Source organism: Amphibalanus amphitrite, unplaced genomic scaffold (genome assembly GCF_019059575.1).
Source record: "Amphibalanus amphitrite isolate SeventyFive unplaced genomic scaffold, NRLGWU_Aamphi_draft 000152F_arrow, whole genome shotgun sequence".
NCBI lineage: Eukaryota > Metazoa > Arthropoda > Thecostraca > Balanomorpha > Balanidae > Amphibalanus > Amphibalanus amphitrite.
In genome coordinates, this window is record NW_024881647.1 from 725,843 (window position 1) to 743,868 (window position 18,026).

The window sequence follows — 18,026 nt, forward strand, 5'->3', positions numbered from 1 at the left end:
GTCCTATAGCTCAGCTCGGCAACTACCCGAATTTAGAACTTCATCGAAATTTCTGAGAAGTTAAATATTTACCAAACAGAACTGCACCCACGATGAATTCCGTCAAGTTCTGAACTTGGCTAATGACGGCGAGTCGCAACTCATGACCCGTGATGAAACGCTGTGAAATCTGCCGTTTGTCCGCCCGTATTGTTCCTTCCCAGACTTCAATGGGAAAGTTTCAAATGTCATGAACGGCACTGGCAATTTATTTTCACCTCGGAGAGCGACGTCCCCCGCAGGGCTGCGCCGGGGGCCCGTCGTAAAGGCGCCTGTCGGTGCGGACCCTTTCCCGACGACAGTGTCCTGCCGTTTACGACTGGCGGGCGGCGGAGGGGCGGATGGCGGGAGAGCCGGACCGTGGACACCAGACTCGGCGTGACGACCGCCGACCCACACCAGACACGGCGGCCGCGGCCCCCCGCGGAGCGTGACGCCGCCGATGGCGCCCGTCAGCCGGCCGGATGACGCCGCAGTGACGCCGTTGATGACGCCATGACGCAGCGATCGGTGCCGCCCCCGTGTGGGGTCATTCCTTGGGTTGCCCGGGCTACTGTCTCCGTTTTGGCCTGAACTCTGATACTCAACTTGTCAGCTAGCGCTCAAAAGCAGCTTCATCCTTAGCAGCGGCAACTGAGACAGCAAGCTCGGCTCGGCGGAAGGCCGGCTCCAGGCCGTGATGGGGGCGGGGGCGGGGGCGGGTGGAGAGCCGCCGCCGCCCGGAGCCGCCCGGCTAATTCTCCGGCGGCAGCGCTGCCAAACGGTGCCGATATCGGCGCGGCCGACGCATCGTCGCTGGCGACGCTCGGCATCTACACGGGCCTAATTAGCTGCGACGCTGCGCAGGAAGCGGGGACAGGGTCGCCGGAGTGGGCGCCGGACGCGGACCGGGGAGGGCGGCACGCACTGGGTGGCCGGGTGGGGAGACACGCTGGCCGCCGAGGCACGCGACCACCCCGAGCAGGAGCCGCGGGCACACGCCACCCAGACAGTACTGAGGCGAGGGAGAGAGGCGGCACGGAGGGCAGAGAAGGAGTAGGGGGAGGGTGATGGAACACTGGGCCACTGGGCCAGACACGAACAGAGTGGTGATGATTAGTGGGAAAATGCAGACTGCGGACAGATTCTGTGTTCCCGTGACCGGGAATATACGACAAAGGCATGGTCCATTTCCATTCCATCTGGTCTGTAGCGCGACCTTGCAGATGCAAAGTGGAACTATGCAAATGTATCGCAGATATCGTCGGCCTAAAGAGCGCTCCACATCATCCTGATTGCACAAACGGTCCCATCGCTCCGGCGTATGGCTGCAATTTAACGGCGCTGAAAGGCCGGTAATGAGCCGACGAAAGTCGCTGACGGACACCGATGGCGGTGCTTGGATTGTGCAAAACACTCGGCTGAGTGTCGCGGCGCGCCGGGCTGATGGGGGCTGCGTGGAGCGCGCGTCACGAGCTCCACGAGCGGGCGGCTTGGGCGCTCTCCCGGCGGCCGGAGCTGTGATGGAGCGTTCACTCTCCACTGGATCTGATACAGCGGCGAGCGGCCGCCGGCACCGAAACTAGTCGGCCATGGCTCCGATATTCCCGATCATGATAAAACGCTATATTAATTGATCATCGGAGCCGAAATGGCACACTTTTCTGATAAAAGATAAAAAGTATCTTCCGCTGATGACGAAGATGATATATGGTTGCTGACCTCTGAACCAGAACATGACCTATTTGAAGAACGTGTTTGACATGGCTTCACGCGTATATCTGACAACACTTGAGCTGAATCAGCACGGTCATCGCCCAGTCTACTGAACGCCAACCAAAAGTTTAAAAAGGTTTCGGGAACCCATTTCCGGGTTGCGCCCTAGCACTGTGTGGCCTCAACATAAAACCATGCAACGTCGCTTTGTGGATTTTACCGGGTGAACTCTGGTGAAATAAATCTCGGCTCAGCGTATGTTCCTGATGCTTCGTGAAAAGGCGACGGCTTTTCCCAATATCCAGATGCTAAGCAAGGAGGGCAAAATGCAGCGTCAGAGCAAGTTTTCCACTCAGTGCTTACCTTTTTCAGTGTGCCCTGCTGCGTGCCCAGCAGCGCCACCGTGTGTCGACCCGTGGAGGTGACGGCCACGCTGGTGACCCGCTGGTCCCAGGACAGCACCGGCTCGGCCGTCAGCGGGTGCACCGCAGAAATCTTCAGACCCTCCGAGCAGAAATGGTAGATGTTGCCGGTCGTCTGAAACAAGAAAACGAAGGTGAAGACACCGATCCCCCAGTTTATCGCCGCTGATATAAAACACATCTGAGAGGCGTTCGTGGTATTCCGAGTACCCGGGCCTTCTCCGTAAAACCTGAGACGGGGAGCACATGTACGGATGTCGACTGCGCGGACGGATACCACGGCGCCATCAATAATGCATGCCTGGCCGGTACACAGCACACAGACGTACATTTACGACCGACAATGCATGCGGCATACATTAGGCAGCGGCTCCCGGTAGGGCAGGGGACTGTCCCTCCCCTCCGCGGCTCGTCAACGCCGCATAACCCCAGGGGCTCGTCCTGTATACAGACACACACTGCCGACTCTGACTCAGGCTCCGATCGACTCAGTGTCTCCGGCCAGTCACTCGGAAACGCGGCACCCAACGTAAATAACTTGATGGAGTTTCGGGCGAGCAGGACCCATATAACGCGACACGAGCGCACATAAAAACGGCATTAACGACCGTCTCAGGTCATTAAAAGTGCGTCTGGAAAACTGTCCTCTGACTAAGCAGACCTGGCAGACATAACGCGAATTCGCTTCATTCGCTTGACTGATCGTTAACTTCCCTTCCGGCTTCCAGCAGCTATAAACCTAACACGACTGCAACAGTCCAGCTGCAGAGTTTTATTGCCCGCCCCAAACGTTGCAACTATGGGTAGTTAAAAATCCATAAAAGCAATATGAATTCACCCTTTCTTTGAAACCCTTAAGGGCAATAGTCTGTGGTCGCGATGACGGTTTTGAAATGGCAATCGACGCGTCGATCGTATAGCTCAGGGAACTCTTCCTAATTTGAATGGAATGCATCGGCGACTCCAAAGCTCCTCCGGCCGGTGGCGTCCGTTTTATTACACCCCAAATCAACTCGGCGGATCCCGCGGCGCGGTCCGGTGGCCCAGCTATTCCTCGCGAGCAAACACCGCAATGTAAATCGGAGCGCCGATCGACGCCGGCGGCTGTTGTGAGAGAGCGCCGCGCGCCTCCCGTTCCAAGATCAACGGCGACCCACCGCGCCGCTGAGGGAGCCCGGCTGTCGGCGAGCCACCCGACCCTGACCTGAGCGGAGTCGGTGGTGGCCGCTCCGCCGGCACGGCCCGGCCGCTGCGGGGAGCGTCATGGGAGCAGCACCCGAGAACAGGAGGAACAGAGCCCCGCTGATCCCGGCGCCGAGTGTGGCTTTCGTGACGCGGCGCCGCCCGTCCAAGATACACACACCGAGACACGGCGGCTCACATGGCGGCTCGGTGGTGCAGTTCAGGCACGTACTGAGCCGCCGCGTCACGGCGCTGGCCCGCCCAGCCACTGTGCTACCGAGACGGCACCGAGCTCCTCAACCGCGCTGGGCACGCGCCAGACGGCGCCGATGGCGACGAACCGGAGCTGCGCCGACCCGGGGAGGGCAGGTGTCCGATCCGCGACCGCGAGACGGACGCGTGTCAGCTCCGCCGGCCTCGCCGCCACTTGGCGCGGGCCTCTCCCAGTTGGCACCGCGCGCCCGGCGGCCGCCCAGGGAGCCGGCGCGGCAATCAGTCAAAATGTCCTTCAGAGGGTGCGCTGGACGATGTGCTCATCAGTCAATTAGTTTGGCGTGGATCCATGCATCAGCAGAAGTGATAAGGACCATTCAATTAATTACAGGAGAGTAATCAACTCGAGAGGTGATTCTTTGAACGTCTGATGTTAAAAAACATCCAACAAAAACGTCTTAAAAACTGTCACAGACGCCACTTTGTCCTATCTGACCATCAACATCGCGGGCGTCTCACACGCTCCATTAGCTATCTTCTGATGGTCCGCTATCTGGCTCGTGCTGTACCTGCCACTCGCTATCTGGGCTGCCACGTTAATTGCCGACCGGGCGTGCCATTTCATACCGCCGTGGACCGCGCCCGTCCGTCACCGTCGCCGTCCGCCAGCGTCTCAGTCGGGGACAAAGGCCGGCGACGTCCTGCAGTGTCGCGGGCGCGGCCCGCGGCGGGTCACTGTGACCGGGTCACCGCGTCACTGGGTCGCCGCCGCTGCGCCGCCAACGTCGCCGCTTTCTACGGCGCCGCGCCGCTCCGACATGGCTCGATCGGGACACAACAATGCCGATGGTCTACCGTCACAGGAGGTCTGTGAGCCTCCGACCGGTCTACCTCCGACCCCGGAATCGGGGTCAGGTCGCCTGGAACGCCACGGAGGAAACTGCTACAGCGGCTTTGAAAATGATGCTCCCCGAGACCGGATTGTGTACAAGCCTCGGACATCCCACCCGACCTCATCACAAGCAATTTTCATTGCATTTCACGCTGTAACAACACACGGTCTGAACACAGTCGGCTGATTGCTTCGGTGGGCATCCAAGCGGCTCCGCCCTGAGGTAGTCCCGGCCGGCCTGTTTCGGCTCGGTGCTCCTGCTTCAATGCGGGCGCCGGACGATCGGCGGCGCCGTGCTCAAGGCTAATGCAGCGTGTCTGTTGAGGCGGTCCCGGGAGCGGCTGTGGCGCCGGCTGCGCACCTCTGCCTCTCCCGCAGCTGTCTGCTCCCGCTGTCTGCTGTGTGCCTGGTGTCTGCCTACAGCTGCCGCTTCGTGAGCTGTGGGCTGCGCGTAGTCGGCCGCCGATACCGGCAGTGGAGTTGCGGCCAGTTATTGAGCCCCACGCTTCCAATTAGGGAGGAGATGGATATTTAATGGCACCAATCGATGCCACTCAGATGAAGATGGATATTTGATGTGACGTTTGACAATTGACGGCGGGAGCTCGCAATAAAGAAGTGACTCGCGCCCGGAAAAGGAAGTGAGAACCAGTTCACATGAAGTGAACGTGGTTAGATGAATGCGTCACGGAGTGCGTTAACGTTACCTACTGGTCGGCGGTTGATAGCAGATAGACCTAGCAAAGTGGCTTTATCTATACGGTTTGATACCATCAATTAACAGAGATATGAAAGACAAATAACTATACAGAAAATGTTAAATTATGTCCGTAATCAAAACTCATGAAAACGTCCTTAGCTCCAGCATCATCAAATAAAACTGCTGTTTACTTCCACAAACTCGATCACTTCGTTATCTTTTTCCGTGTGGGCCATGTTCTGGTTCTGGATCGACCCGAACGCGAGTCCGATCTGATCGGGCACTGGCGGCAATGCCCGGTGAATGGCAGATCCAATCTGCCGCCGTGTGCCGGGAGCGATCGGCCTGCCCGCTCCCGGGTGCACTCTCCGCGAGGTCGAGCAGTGCACCTCTCCGCACCACCGCCGCGCGCCTCGGAGCGCCGCCTCTGAGGCTGAAATCTCTCCATCTGGGTCCAATCAGGTGGGTAATACTCGGTTAATTTGCCATCAGAGACGCGCCAGGATGTTTACCCTGGCGAGACTAGGTCCGTCTCCTCGAGATTCGGGTCGCTGGCGGGAGAGCCGCGGCGAGCGACCGACTGCGACGAACGCGGAGAGCCAGACACGAGCGACGAAGATGGACGCGAAATGGTGCCAGGGGGTGAGAAACGAACAAGCGAGATCGGTCGGACATGGTACGAACAGGACGCCGACGGAAGACAGACACCGAGCCGAACAAGAAACGGACGAGCGCGGCCAAAGAACTGACGAGGACGGATAGACGACTGACGGAGACGGACGAGGAGACGCAGAGACTGCGGAGAGTGATGGACGCGACGGAGCGACAGGTCGCAGTCGGCACGGCGACAGGCCCGCTTTCACTGCTGTTGTGCTCCGCTCGCATGCCGGTCTGGTCGGGCCGGTTAATGAGAGGTCGTGGTATGCACCGCGACGGAGCCGGTCCGGTGAGCCGCCAGGTGACCCGTGGGACCGGGACACGGTGCGTGGCGCCGAAACAGAGCCGCCCGGAGGTGGTACGTAGTGTGTGCATGTGTTGATTAACAATGACGAAAGATTTGGCCCAGATGTTTCGGTCAACTGAGTCAAGGGCGTCCTAAGCAATAGCAGGACTCAACTTCTACAGAATTTCGACTTTCGGTAGGAAATAATTTCATGGTAAACATGCAGCATTTAAAATGCTCGCACCTAACACAATGTTGGATGCCAAAGTGGACTAAGTAAAGCGTTGGCATTGCACCACTACACGAAGTGTGCATTTCACCTAAGATAGGTTCTGATTGCACTGTAGCGATGACTGAACAGTCTGCAATCGCTGACGCTGTAAACAAGCCTGCATCGTCAGACGTTCTAATTCGTCACTATCCGTTATCTCAGCAAACACTGTTGAACCCGTTTACAGCGCCTATCAGCGCTGCATTTCCTGCAGTGTTTCCGTTTATATGGCCTATGTTTACTGTTTGCATTACCCTGTTTATCAAACCTGAGTGACCTGTGAGCTCACTGATATGAAGCCCGTCTGAGTTATCGGTGACGGCGACCTGAGTCATCAAGTGGGCAGTCACGTCACAGGTCGTTCCCTGTTCCCTATCTGTGGCCCGTTTGATACGGAGTAGAAGGAATGCAGGCAGGCGCCAGGCGGGCTGCTCAGCCGGGCGGCGGACCAGCTGACAGAGCTCTTTCTGGTGCTGCTGGCGGGCCGGGCCGGGCTGGGATGACAGCCGACGGACACTGTACCGCGGGCTGTGACCGGTGGGGAGGGCGGTGGAGGAAGGGAGGAGACTGCAGACGTCACATTCCCGCCGTCAGCTGCGACAGAGGTGGCCTGTGTTCCACCACCACCAGGTATGATTTAGGTGCCGCCGGTGCCGTCTGAAGAATGCATACCATGACACTGCGGTCTCCAGCCGAGAGGAGATTCACGGCGGGCTTATTTGTGAAGAGCCTCTTACAGAAATGAAACGATGCCATTGATTCATGAGAGTGCGCTAAAGACAATTTTAGTCAGCCCCGTCGACTATATCAGCGCCTAAATGAATTTTGAGGATGCCTGAATGGCTAGCAAAGGAGTTGTGAGAATAAACGGAATATTGCAATCGATCGCTCAATAAAAGAAGTCATCACATGAACATGAACATGACATCCAGTGGGTTTTGCTGCCTGCTTATCGGTTGTCATCTGTAACGTAGCCTTTCTTTGTGCACGCTGTACGGACAAGCTCGTCAGGGCTGTCACGCACCGCTGTGCGCACGGCAGTCGTGTCGGAACGCTTATCAGAAGCTTTCGCCGGCCGGCCACGCTGCCGGTAACAAAACCTCGGCGGAATGCAACGGAGCGACCCGGTACGTGGCTGCCGAAAGTCGCTGAGAGAACCGTGGGAGAGGGAAGAAAGTTCCCCAGATGAGCTACGGCCGGTGTGTGTAAAATCCATTCATGAGCGGTGGGGGTTCAAAGCTGATGGGTGACTTTGGATGGAGCCTAGCGGTGTCCATGGACCATTGTGATGTCAACATATCGTGATCGTAAAAGCAGCGATTAGCCGGACCAATGCAGACATCCTTAGAAATTAGAATGGCACATTCTCTAATTCAACAGATCGCCTCTACCCAGATCTATGCGCCACACCTCGTCACTGTCTGGTTCTGTCACACACTACAGTCCCACCAGCCACCTCTGCAACTTACTGAAGCCAGCACCTCAGCCTTAGGCCACAGACAGTGTGTGGCCCGGCGGGCTGAGGCATCCCGCTGAGTCTGCTGTTGTCAGCTGCGCGCCCGTCTGAACCTCGCTCTATCGCGGCACCGCTGCGGCGACCGTAGCTCTGATGTGGCCGGCGGCACCGGGCCGCTCGGCGGTAACAACAGAGCCGCACCTGGCGGCGCTGCCGCGGAGATGAGCCGGGTGTGAGCGGCCGCTGGGCGCTCATTGTGTGAGGCGCGCCTCAAAGGCCGGGCCCGCCGCGGCGTCCGGCGCGGGTCTGACGGACGGATCAGCGGCTGACGGGTGAGGAGGTGTCGGAGAGCCGCCCACGGGCAGCAGGTGTCTGAGAGAGCGCCCAGGAATGTGGAGGAGTTGGGGAACTTCCGGGAAAACAGTGGGTCCGGTGACCGGAGAAGGACCTGCGCCGCCCGGCGGACCGAGGACAGGTCAGGATGTCGTCAGTGATCATGTTGCTCAGACATCAGCGCTGGCCCCAGCGCAGCGGCTGCACTGCTGTGATTGAGCAGCGATACACGCATGAGGGCCTATCATAAGCACAACATCGATCCGGTGGTTTGCACCATGTCAGTGTTGACAGATGGCCCGGGTCTGGACAAGACGGGTGTGTATCAAGTCTGTAATCACAGACCAGTCGCTACCAGCAAATGGGCGTCCCAGCGGCGGGCGATTATCGGAATACGTATAGATGTTATGACAGACCAGTTATGCCTGCCGTTGCGGCATATACATCACGTCAGCTGGACAGGAACGGAGAAACATTCAGTCTCCAAGCTACAGCTCGACTAAACTAATTTCCAAGCAAAACACTGAGAACTCTGCTGATCAGGCCGATATTCAACCTCGGATGCTCTCGACATTGACCTCGCTTCTGAATGCTGAAGACACCTGCCCTTTAGCATCCCTTTGTCCCGGGTGACAGTGACAGACCACCGTTCAATGTCATCCATGTACGCTTTGTCCCGGTTGCACGGTGCCATTCAGCCGCACCGCGCGACCATTCCGGCGCGCTCGGGCGTTAAACGGCGGCCCTCCAAATAATCAACTCATAGCGGCGACGCGGCTATGGAAGGTTAGGACCCTGCCCGGGCGCCACTGAACGTGACCGGAGCAAAGGGAGACGGGGGTCGGAGATAGATAAATCACCCCGCCGACAGACGCGGGGCAGACCCTGACTAGGGGTGGTGCGAAGGGGAGTGTAGGAACGGGCGCGCCGCTGGCAGGAGAGCCGAGAGGCGCGAACGGCAGTCGTCGACTGCGACGGACGGCGAGTGGAGCAGAGAGTGGGCGAGAAGTGAGCTAAGGAATCCGTGCGGAGTGCCAACGGCTACGAGGATTATCCGATCACGCACTCCTTAACGCCGACATGGCCGCCGGCGAGTGGAGCGGAGAGCGAGCGAGAAGGGAGCCAGGGAAGCTGTGGGGAGTACCAACGGCTACAAGGATTCTATGGTCAGGCATACTAACGCCGGCACGGCAGGTGAGGCGTATCGAGCACGGCTCGGGGGTACGTACAGCGGAGTGCGGTTCCTTGGCGGCGACACCACGAGGATGGTCGCCCGGCGACTGACGCGGCGCCACCATGAGGATGGTTTCCCCGGCGACTGACGCGCATCTATTCAGAGGCATATTAAGCGCACACGCAATCGTAAAGGAAACCGGGGAGCCTGGTAGGCACGCTTTGAAGGGTCGTGCAACGCGGCACCCCAACCTGCGACGCGATACACACAAAACACCTGGTTCCGGCCACCCTACAACTCATGCACACACATCAGGTCCGCCGCCGACCCCTCGGCTACTCTGCAACTGCAATGCGTCCGACGCCCCGGCAACTCCGCACTGCAAATACATCAGGCCCGCTGCCGACGCCTCGGCTACTCTGCAACTCACGCACATACATACTCATGCACATGCATCAGGTCCGCCGCCGACGCCTCGGCACGCACATACATCAGGTCCGCCGCCGACGCCTCGGCACGCACATGCATCAGGTCCGCCGCCGACGCCTCGGCTACTCTGCAGTAGAGATGTCCTCGGATATAACTTTTCGGTATACCGATACCATACTGATACCAACTCGGTACTTGCTAATTGATTCCTAATGTGTTCGGTATTTTGTTGGTATAATGCACCCTAGGTTGGTACTTGGTTTGGTATCGGTATTCCGACTTTCCGTAGTCGACGTCCTACTCTGCGCCGCACATACATCAGGTCCGCCGCCGACGCCTCGGCACCCACACGCATCAGGTCCGCCGCCGACGCCTCGGCACCCACACGCATCAGGTCCGCCGCCGACGCCTCGGCTACGCTGCTGTAGAGATGTCCTCGGATACAACTTTCGGTATACCGATACCATACTGATACCAACTCGGTACTTGGTATTTGATTCCTAATGTGTTCGGTATTTTGTTGGTATAATGCACCCTAGGTTGGTACTTGGTTTGGTATCGGTATTCCGATTTTCCGTAGTCGACGTCCTACTCGGCACTGCACATACATCAGGTCCGCCGCCGACGCCTCGGCACGCACAGGCATCAGGTCCGCCGCCGACGCCTCGGCTACTCTGCAGTAGAGATGTCCTCGGATATAACTTTTCGGTATACCGATACCATACTGATACCAACTCGGTACTTGCTAATTGATTCCTAATGTGTTCGGTATTTTGTTGGTATAATGCACCCTAGGTTGGTACTTGGTTTGGTATCGGTATTCCGATTTTCCGTAGTCGACGTCCTACTCTGCACCGCACATGCATCAGGTCCGCCGCCGACGCCTCGGCACCCACACGCATCAGGTCCGCCGCCGACGCCTCGGCTACTCTGCTGTAGAGATGTCCTCGGATACAACTTTCGGTATACCGATACCATACTGATACCAACTCGGTACTTGGTATTTGATTCCTAATGTGTTCGGTATTTTGTTGGTATAATGCACCCTAGGTTGGTACTTGGTTTGGTATCGGTATTCCGATTTTCCGTAGTCGACGTCCTACTCTGCACCGCACATACATCAGGTCCGCCGCCGACGCCTCGGCACGCACACGCATCAGGTCCGCCGCCGACGCCTCGGCTACTCTGCAGTAGAGATGTCCTCGGATACAACTTTTCGGTATACCGATACCATACTGATACCAACTCGGTACTTGGTATTTGATTCCTAATGTGTTCGGTATTTTGATGGTATAATGAACCATAGGCTGGTACTTGGTTTGGTATCGGTATTCCGTTTTTCCGTAGTTGACATCAATACACTGCACTGCACATACAACAGGTCCGCCACCGACGCCTCGGCTACTCTGCAACCCACGCACACACATCAGGTTCGCCGACAACGCCCCGGCCACTCCGCAAATCACGCACATACATCAGGTCCGCCGCCGACGCCTCGGCTACTCTGCAACTCATGCACATGCATCAGGTCCGCCGCCGACGCCTCGGCCCCTCTGCTACTCATGCACACACATCAGGCCCGCCGTCGTATAGCCTCAGCCACCCCGTAAAATCTAGTCACCTTGGGTGTATTTGGCGTTTTTTAGGGGCCGTCCTACCCTACAAACGAGCCGACGCGAGTGGTTTCGGCCGCTGACAGCCAACTGAGGCGAACGCTTGGTGATAGTGGCGCGGGCAACGGGGGCCTAATCAACTCATAGCGGCGACGCGGCTATGGAAGGTTAGGACCCTGCCCGGGCGCCACTGAACGTGACCGGAGCAAAGGGAGACGGGGGTCGGAGATAGATAAATCACCCCGCCGACAGACGCGGGGCAGACCCTGACTAGGGGTGGTGCGAAGGGGAGTGTAGGAACGGGCGCGCCGCTGGCAGGAGAGCCGAGAGGCGCGAACGGCAGTCGTCGACTGCGACGGACGGCGAGTGGAGCAGAGAGTGGGCGAGAAGTTTCCCACCCACCCTCACCTATTTAATAGATGCGACTTCGAGATTCGTCAAACCTGCATATCCTTAATCCCGACCATATACCTCGTCGTTATCACTCCGTCGGTGCGTTTTTTAGGGGCCGTCCTACCCTACAAACGAGCCGACGCGAGTGGTTTCGGCCGCTGACAGCCAACTGAGGCGAACGCTTGGTGATAGTGGCGCGGGCAACGGGGGCCTAACGCACGTTCGAGCGCCATCTGACAGCGACAACAAAGGCCGAATGGCGCTGCTGGTCCGCTGCAGAAAATGGACCCGTCTCGCGCGCCGCGGTGAACAGGTAGTGGCAGCGGAGAATGGCAGCGCTGACAGCGGCCTGAACGGGCTCCGAGAGACAGCAGCCAATACGGAGAGCTCGCGAGCACTCCGCTCGGCTCGGCGCTGAGCGAGGAGGCGGCTTCTGTCGGACGCTTCTGCAAAAAAAGGCCGACCGCTGTCTTACATTTCCGACGTAGATTGACTTTTGAGCGGACCGGGAGAGTGGGCTCGACGCGGACAACACGCCGGGTGTGACAGCCGCCGCCAGCCGCCGGCTCTCGGTCCATTGGACGCCGAGCTGCGGGCGCGCTACGATAGCGTGAGTCTGTGGTCGCTCTGCGGTACTCTGATCGACGCACGGCACGTGACCGCCGACCGCCGCCCCGACCCTGACCGGACGGCGACCGTGACGCAGTCGGCTATCGGCTCTAATCTCAGCGTCTGAGACATGCCCATGGCGAGGTGACCCAGCCACCTTCGAGTCAGTTCCAGGTGCTAGATGGCCGGATAGGACCGCCCGTGCTCTATCACCCGTGATTACTACTTATGGCCGACGTTTTGGAATCTGATATCCAGAATTATCACATGTTAAACATCGCATCACAAGTATGATAGACCTGTTGGACATACATCATCGTTCATCACCAATCACCATGGCGTAAGATCTTCGTCAGCGTTTACTGGCCATAAACCTTCGCGCACATACGGGAGCTGAGCACCAGACCTGTTCTAAATGCAAAGACCCTTCAGCGCCCGGGCACGTGAACGACGTTTCGGACAGGGAGTGTGACGTTTAACTCCTCTGGCTTCACCGGGCTTCGCAGCTTGACACACAATGGATGTCCGTTCGGCAAAGTTGGCATTTATGGTTCCAGCCGCGGATTAAGACGCAGACGAGTGAAAAACACAGTGTGCCTGTTCGTGACACGATCTGATGTTCCCACGGCACCTCCCGTTCTGTGGCAGACCCGCCCAGTGACACGCGGTTGCGTCACGTTAGTGTTTTGCGTCACGGTTGCGTTCTGCAAGAGAAGGGACTCACGGTCTCCGGAGGAGCTTCAGGGAGAAATCACCTCGAGCCGCGTGGTGGTGGGAACGCGGACCCCGTTTTTACCGATGGCCGGCGACTGTCCCCATCCGCGATCACGACGGTCGTCCGTCGATGTGTGACGGACGCGTCACCGTGTCGCTCCCCGCTCCGCGCCGCTGAATATTCAGAGATCGAGCGCCACTCCCACACACGAGCACGTCGAGCTCCGCGCCCCAGTGAGCGGGCGCGGCCGACCAGAGAAAAGAGCCGGCGCTCCCCACCCGGGAGCGGCCGCCTCTGGCGACCGGGCGCGGCCGCCGACCGGTCCAACGCGCCATCCGCTGCCCTTATGCGGGTCGTCAGTGTCGTGTAGAGCAACATGCAAATCTGCGGAGAGCATGTTCGCTCTACCTGTCCATCCGACACCTCGAACGGTCGCAAAGAGCACCTCCTCGTCAACCCAGCACCTTCTCGTCGGCTCCAGAGTGCCCATATACGTGTCGGCTGTCACTGAGCCGCGTGGCCGCAGTAGGGGTAACACTCCACGGGCGAACGGGCGCGGTCAGAGGCACTCCATAACTCTCCGCGCGGTCGTGCGCCGTCCGATCGCAATCCGATCGCGCTCTATCGCAAATCAGTGTGAGCGCGAGTGACGGCAGTTGTAAGTATATTAGCGTCCGCCACAGGTGATTCGCATGTCCGACACGTTTATGCGCCGCGCGGCGTCGTAAGGAAGAGACGGGCGCAGCTCTGTATGCACCGAACGTTCCTCCGATCATAGCCATAAATAAAATAAAGGGCTGTTCTGAATCAGAGCCGCAATGCATCGCCGCGCCTTGTGATTGGGTTATTGGACAATGATGAGCCGCCTCAGACGCTCTCTGGGAAATACTGCCATTATCGAGGGAGTTATTTATCCAATCGAGGTATTCTCACAGGCTAGCGTAAATTTCCATCAATGCAAAATACGATGTGGTTAGCATTTCGGGTTTATTGGTGGTTCGAAGCGGAACTAATAAAGCATTGCATAGATGATGCATATTGCCTCTGAATGCAAATTGAATGACTTGTGGCTGTCGTTGCAGAAAAATTTACACCATATAATTGCTACTCGCTTATACTAAATTCACCAAAGATTTCAAGGCGGTCAATGAACAAAGCCGGTTCGCGCGAGGGACGTAGATCCCCTGGGAGTCGCGGGCAATTGGGTTTGCTATTAATTGACCTCCCAGAATCGGCTGCAGGTCGCTGTACCCTGAATCGCAGCACGATGATTGATCTGTCATGTTGACACAGTCATATGTGCCGACCGCAAATGGCCGCGTAATGTCTCTGTGGGGCTAATAATAAACACTTGTCAGCGCCTCGACCCGATCATGTATCTGATTGATGGGATATTTGATACCTCAGACACTGTAGTTGCAGAATGAACTGTGCAATATGCTCGCGCTAACTATCTCAATGTCACGAGGCCGTTGGGTCCAAAGGAACGAGGTCCTGCAGCCCATGGTTATACTAGGCAGAGCTGGCGCGATAAACCGTTTGGTTATAGAAAGCCTGAAATAAATCTCAGGTTGCCGATAATGGTTTTCCCATGTCGATAACGGCCCCCAAATAGTGGTCTCCGGTAATCGAATTACCTTGGAATGTGGTCCAATTTCACGGATGTTATCCTACTCTGTTAGAACTGGTTCGAGCGCCGGTTTGGGCGTCACTCCACGCCCTATCAGGACTAGCAGACGGCAAAAGGTGAAGGAACCGTCATTAGCGCCGACTCAAGGTCAGGAGCTGTAGTAACTGGCATCCGCCCTACACACCTGACACCCCTCTCGCCGTTTACCTCCACTCCCCTTCGTCCCTCTCTCCCTTAATGACGTAAGTCACACCTGAAGTCGTTTTCGCCGAGTCTGGGGCCATTTTCGCGACGTTTGCGGCTGTTTTCGGACAACTGCGGTCTCAATTCACGGTCCTGGTCAACGCACAACAGCTGGTCTCCCACGACCCTGTGACCGTTCCCACCTTCTCATTCTTGCGGTCCCTTGATGGGTGATAAGCGGCTCTGAAAGCCGAGCTCCAATTGTAACGCATGGGAATATACCTTCTCGACAGATAATACGAGTGTGAACGACTTGAACGCCCCTGGCACTACTGAATGGCGCCATAAGGCGTATTTCACAACGTTGAGATGGCTAGGCATGACCAATACTTGACATTTGATCGGAGATGATAACAAAACCTGCTACCAAAGTACCGACATCAATGATAACGACACAAAGGCAGACTGAATGGATAGCCGTGATGGTCCACAGATGGACATGCGATGCAGAACCAATGGATATTGATGCTCCAACATTTCTGCATGTTATCGCCATTCACTGAAACCAAAGTAAAAATCATCCAGTATCTCTGAACCGACGCTATCATCCATTTCCTTCGTTTCGACCTTTCTGCCCCGGGGGCTGACAGAGGTCCGGGTTGTCTCCACCACCATCCCCACCGCCGTGTCATGACTTCATGCCGCGGCGCCGGCCGGGTCCGTGCGCTCGTCGCGGCGCGCTGATGCCTATCGGCCGCGGCGCCGACATCTCCGGCTGACGGCAGCGTCGTATTCTGATGGCCGAACGGGGTGCCGTGTCTCCCTGTCAGCCAGTCGCTGCTGCTGCCGCCGTTATGCATGCAGGGTAGCCGACTGCTGACGGCCGGCGCATGGCCGCACGTCCCGCGCCGCCGCTCAGAAAACACGGCGACCCACTTGCCGACAGGGCGGCCAGTTTTTGTCCCGGGGAAGGGGGATTAATGGGCGTCATTTTCTGCGGCAGGCAGGGTTCGGTCCGTGGGAATGGATGGACGTGTGTGCGCTACCAGGTGCGTCCACGGAGGCCGGCCCGGGTCGCTCCACATGGCCCACGGGACACGTGACCGGGACTGGTGTGTGCTTTTAGATACCCTCGAATCGTTTTCGACAGAAAAAAGGAGTTTGGATAGTTTTTTTTTTTCGGCGCTGAGTTGTTATAAGAGCATGCAAGGCAGGCATGAATAATGGCATGAGGCACGGCCATGAAGGCATATAAATTTAATACGGGCATGACTGTCTACATGATGTGATTTCACATATTTATCTCCAGAAACATGTATACTGAATACACAAGTTCCATGTGCCGCAACCCCCGATCCCTCGATCTTATAGTCTTATACGCTCCCTGCATGCTAAATGTTAGCTGCTCTCAACCGTCCCTTTCCTATTCTATAACTTTTCAAAACCAAAGCTGAAGATCCCATGCATAATCTGATCACTGGTATAAATCACGCCCGGTCGGTAGCCTTGGACATATCGCGCAGAAAACGCCGCCCGGCGGGGGACAGTTCATGAATGATGCCGGCCCGTGTCGCGGCTCGCGCAGCGCCGATATCGGACCCACTGACGGGTGCTGATCGTCTGTCGCCGGTCCCAGCGCGACGTGAATGCCAACCAGTGACCGACGCGTCGGTCAGCGGCGGGCCAGAGAAGAGGTCGGGACTGGCGGAGATGCTCCAGAGTCCCAGACGAAGGCCACGAGGACTTCATCGAAGGGCAGAGGAATGGAGGGTGTGGTAGGCTGTGAAATATTGTGTGAGAGGTTCGCAATGAGGGTCGTCTGGTGCGAAGTCACCGCCAACGCAAACGAGAAGGAATTCAGCGCATCATTGCGAGGGCTGGAAATCGGGATAGCAGCGCATTGAGAACGGCAGTCGACAGCTGGAGACGCCACAACTGTTTTGAAACGCCGCCTCCGAGATAATTAACCATTGAAATACATCCAGACTTTTTGCGGTTCATTTTGTGAATAGACACCCGCACATACTACTTGAGGACCATTCATTTTTGCTGGCATGCACTTAACCGCAGATCATGAATCGTGAGCCGAGCTCGGAGCACCAATGAAGAGAGCCGGTTCAATGAAGCGGCGTGACCCAGCGCCGCGGCTCGGCTGTGACCGTCCGTCTGGGGTCTCCGAGCGGAGACAGACACCGGGTCCGACCCCGCGCGCAGCTGAGAAGGTCAGACATAGCGATTAGTTCAGCTCTTAAATATATTGCAAGCAAACATTTTCAGAAAGCAGTGATATGCACAGACTCGGCTTCCTCTGTTAGGACTTTGACGACAAGAAAAACGGAAACACATCCTTTGGTATACAAAATAAAAAAGCAGCTGATTGCTCTACAGAAAGAAAAGAAAGAAGTAAGAATCCTCTGGATCCCCGCACATATGGGGATCCAAGGTAACGAACGGGCAGATAACCTTGCCAAAACTGGACTCCTCTTCTCGTCTCGAAATCATCTTCCTCTTCCAGTTATAGATTTCATCAACCATATTTACGTCTCCTTTATGCAACTTCGACAAAGAGACTGGGACACAATCAAACATCCACATCTCTATCCGATTAAACCATCAATTTCCCATTTCTCTTCTTCAAATCAACCTACAAGACAAAAAGAAACCGTGCTGGCCAGACTGAGGCTAGGACACACGTATCTTACACACTCGCATATATACGACCGTGTACCACCTCCAATATGTCACTATTGCCCCACACATCCAAGATACACAATACAACACTTCATACTCCACTGCCCACGCCTACAGCACCACAGAAGACACATTATAAGACACATTACCACACATGGCCTCAGTCTGGATTTGCCAACTATCCTTGGCGACCATCACCCAGAGCTTCATGATTTGCTTTTTATCTTTCTCCAGGAGGCACGTCTTATTAACAGCATATAGAAACCACCTCACTGAGACAAAAGGAACCCCGAGCACGGGCATGAGTGGGCGCCGTGGGGACGATAGTAACGCGGCGCCCAGTTCCTTACTCGTACAACCTAAATCCCGGTCGTTTATTTACATTCTCCTTTTGATTGCATCGTGTGCTCGCGCTCTAGCCATTGATGTTTCTTGCACTGTGT

The 18,026-nt window shown here is 56.8% G+C and overlaps 1 protein-coding gene across 1 annotated transcript in view; it reads right to left on the reverse strand.

The window, feature by feature from the left end:
• The window catches only part of LOC122382999 (plexin-B-like), a 92,157-nt gene that overhangs the window by 43,929 nt on the left and 30,202 nt on the right, over positions 1–18,026 (reverse strand). Inside the window, exon 3 of the mRNA XM_043369038.1 lies at positions 2,098–2,271. Within this exon, the coding sequence (XP_043224973.1) occupies positions 2,098–2,271 (174 nt within the window). The remainder of the gene's footprint in view (positions 1–2,097; positions 2,272–18,026) is intronic.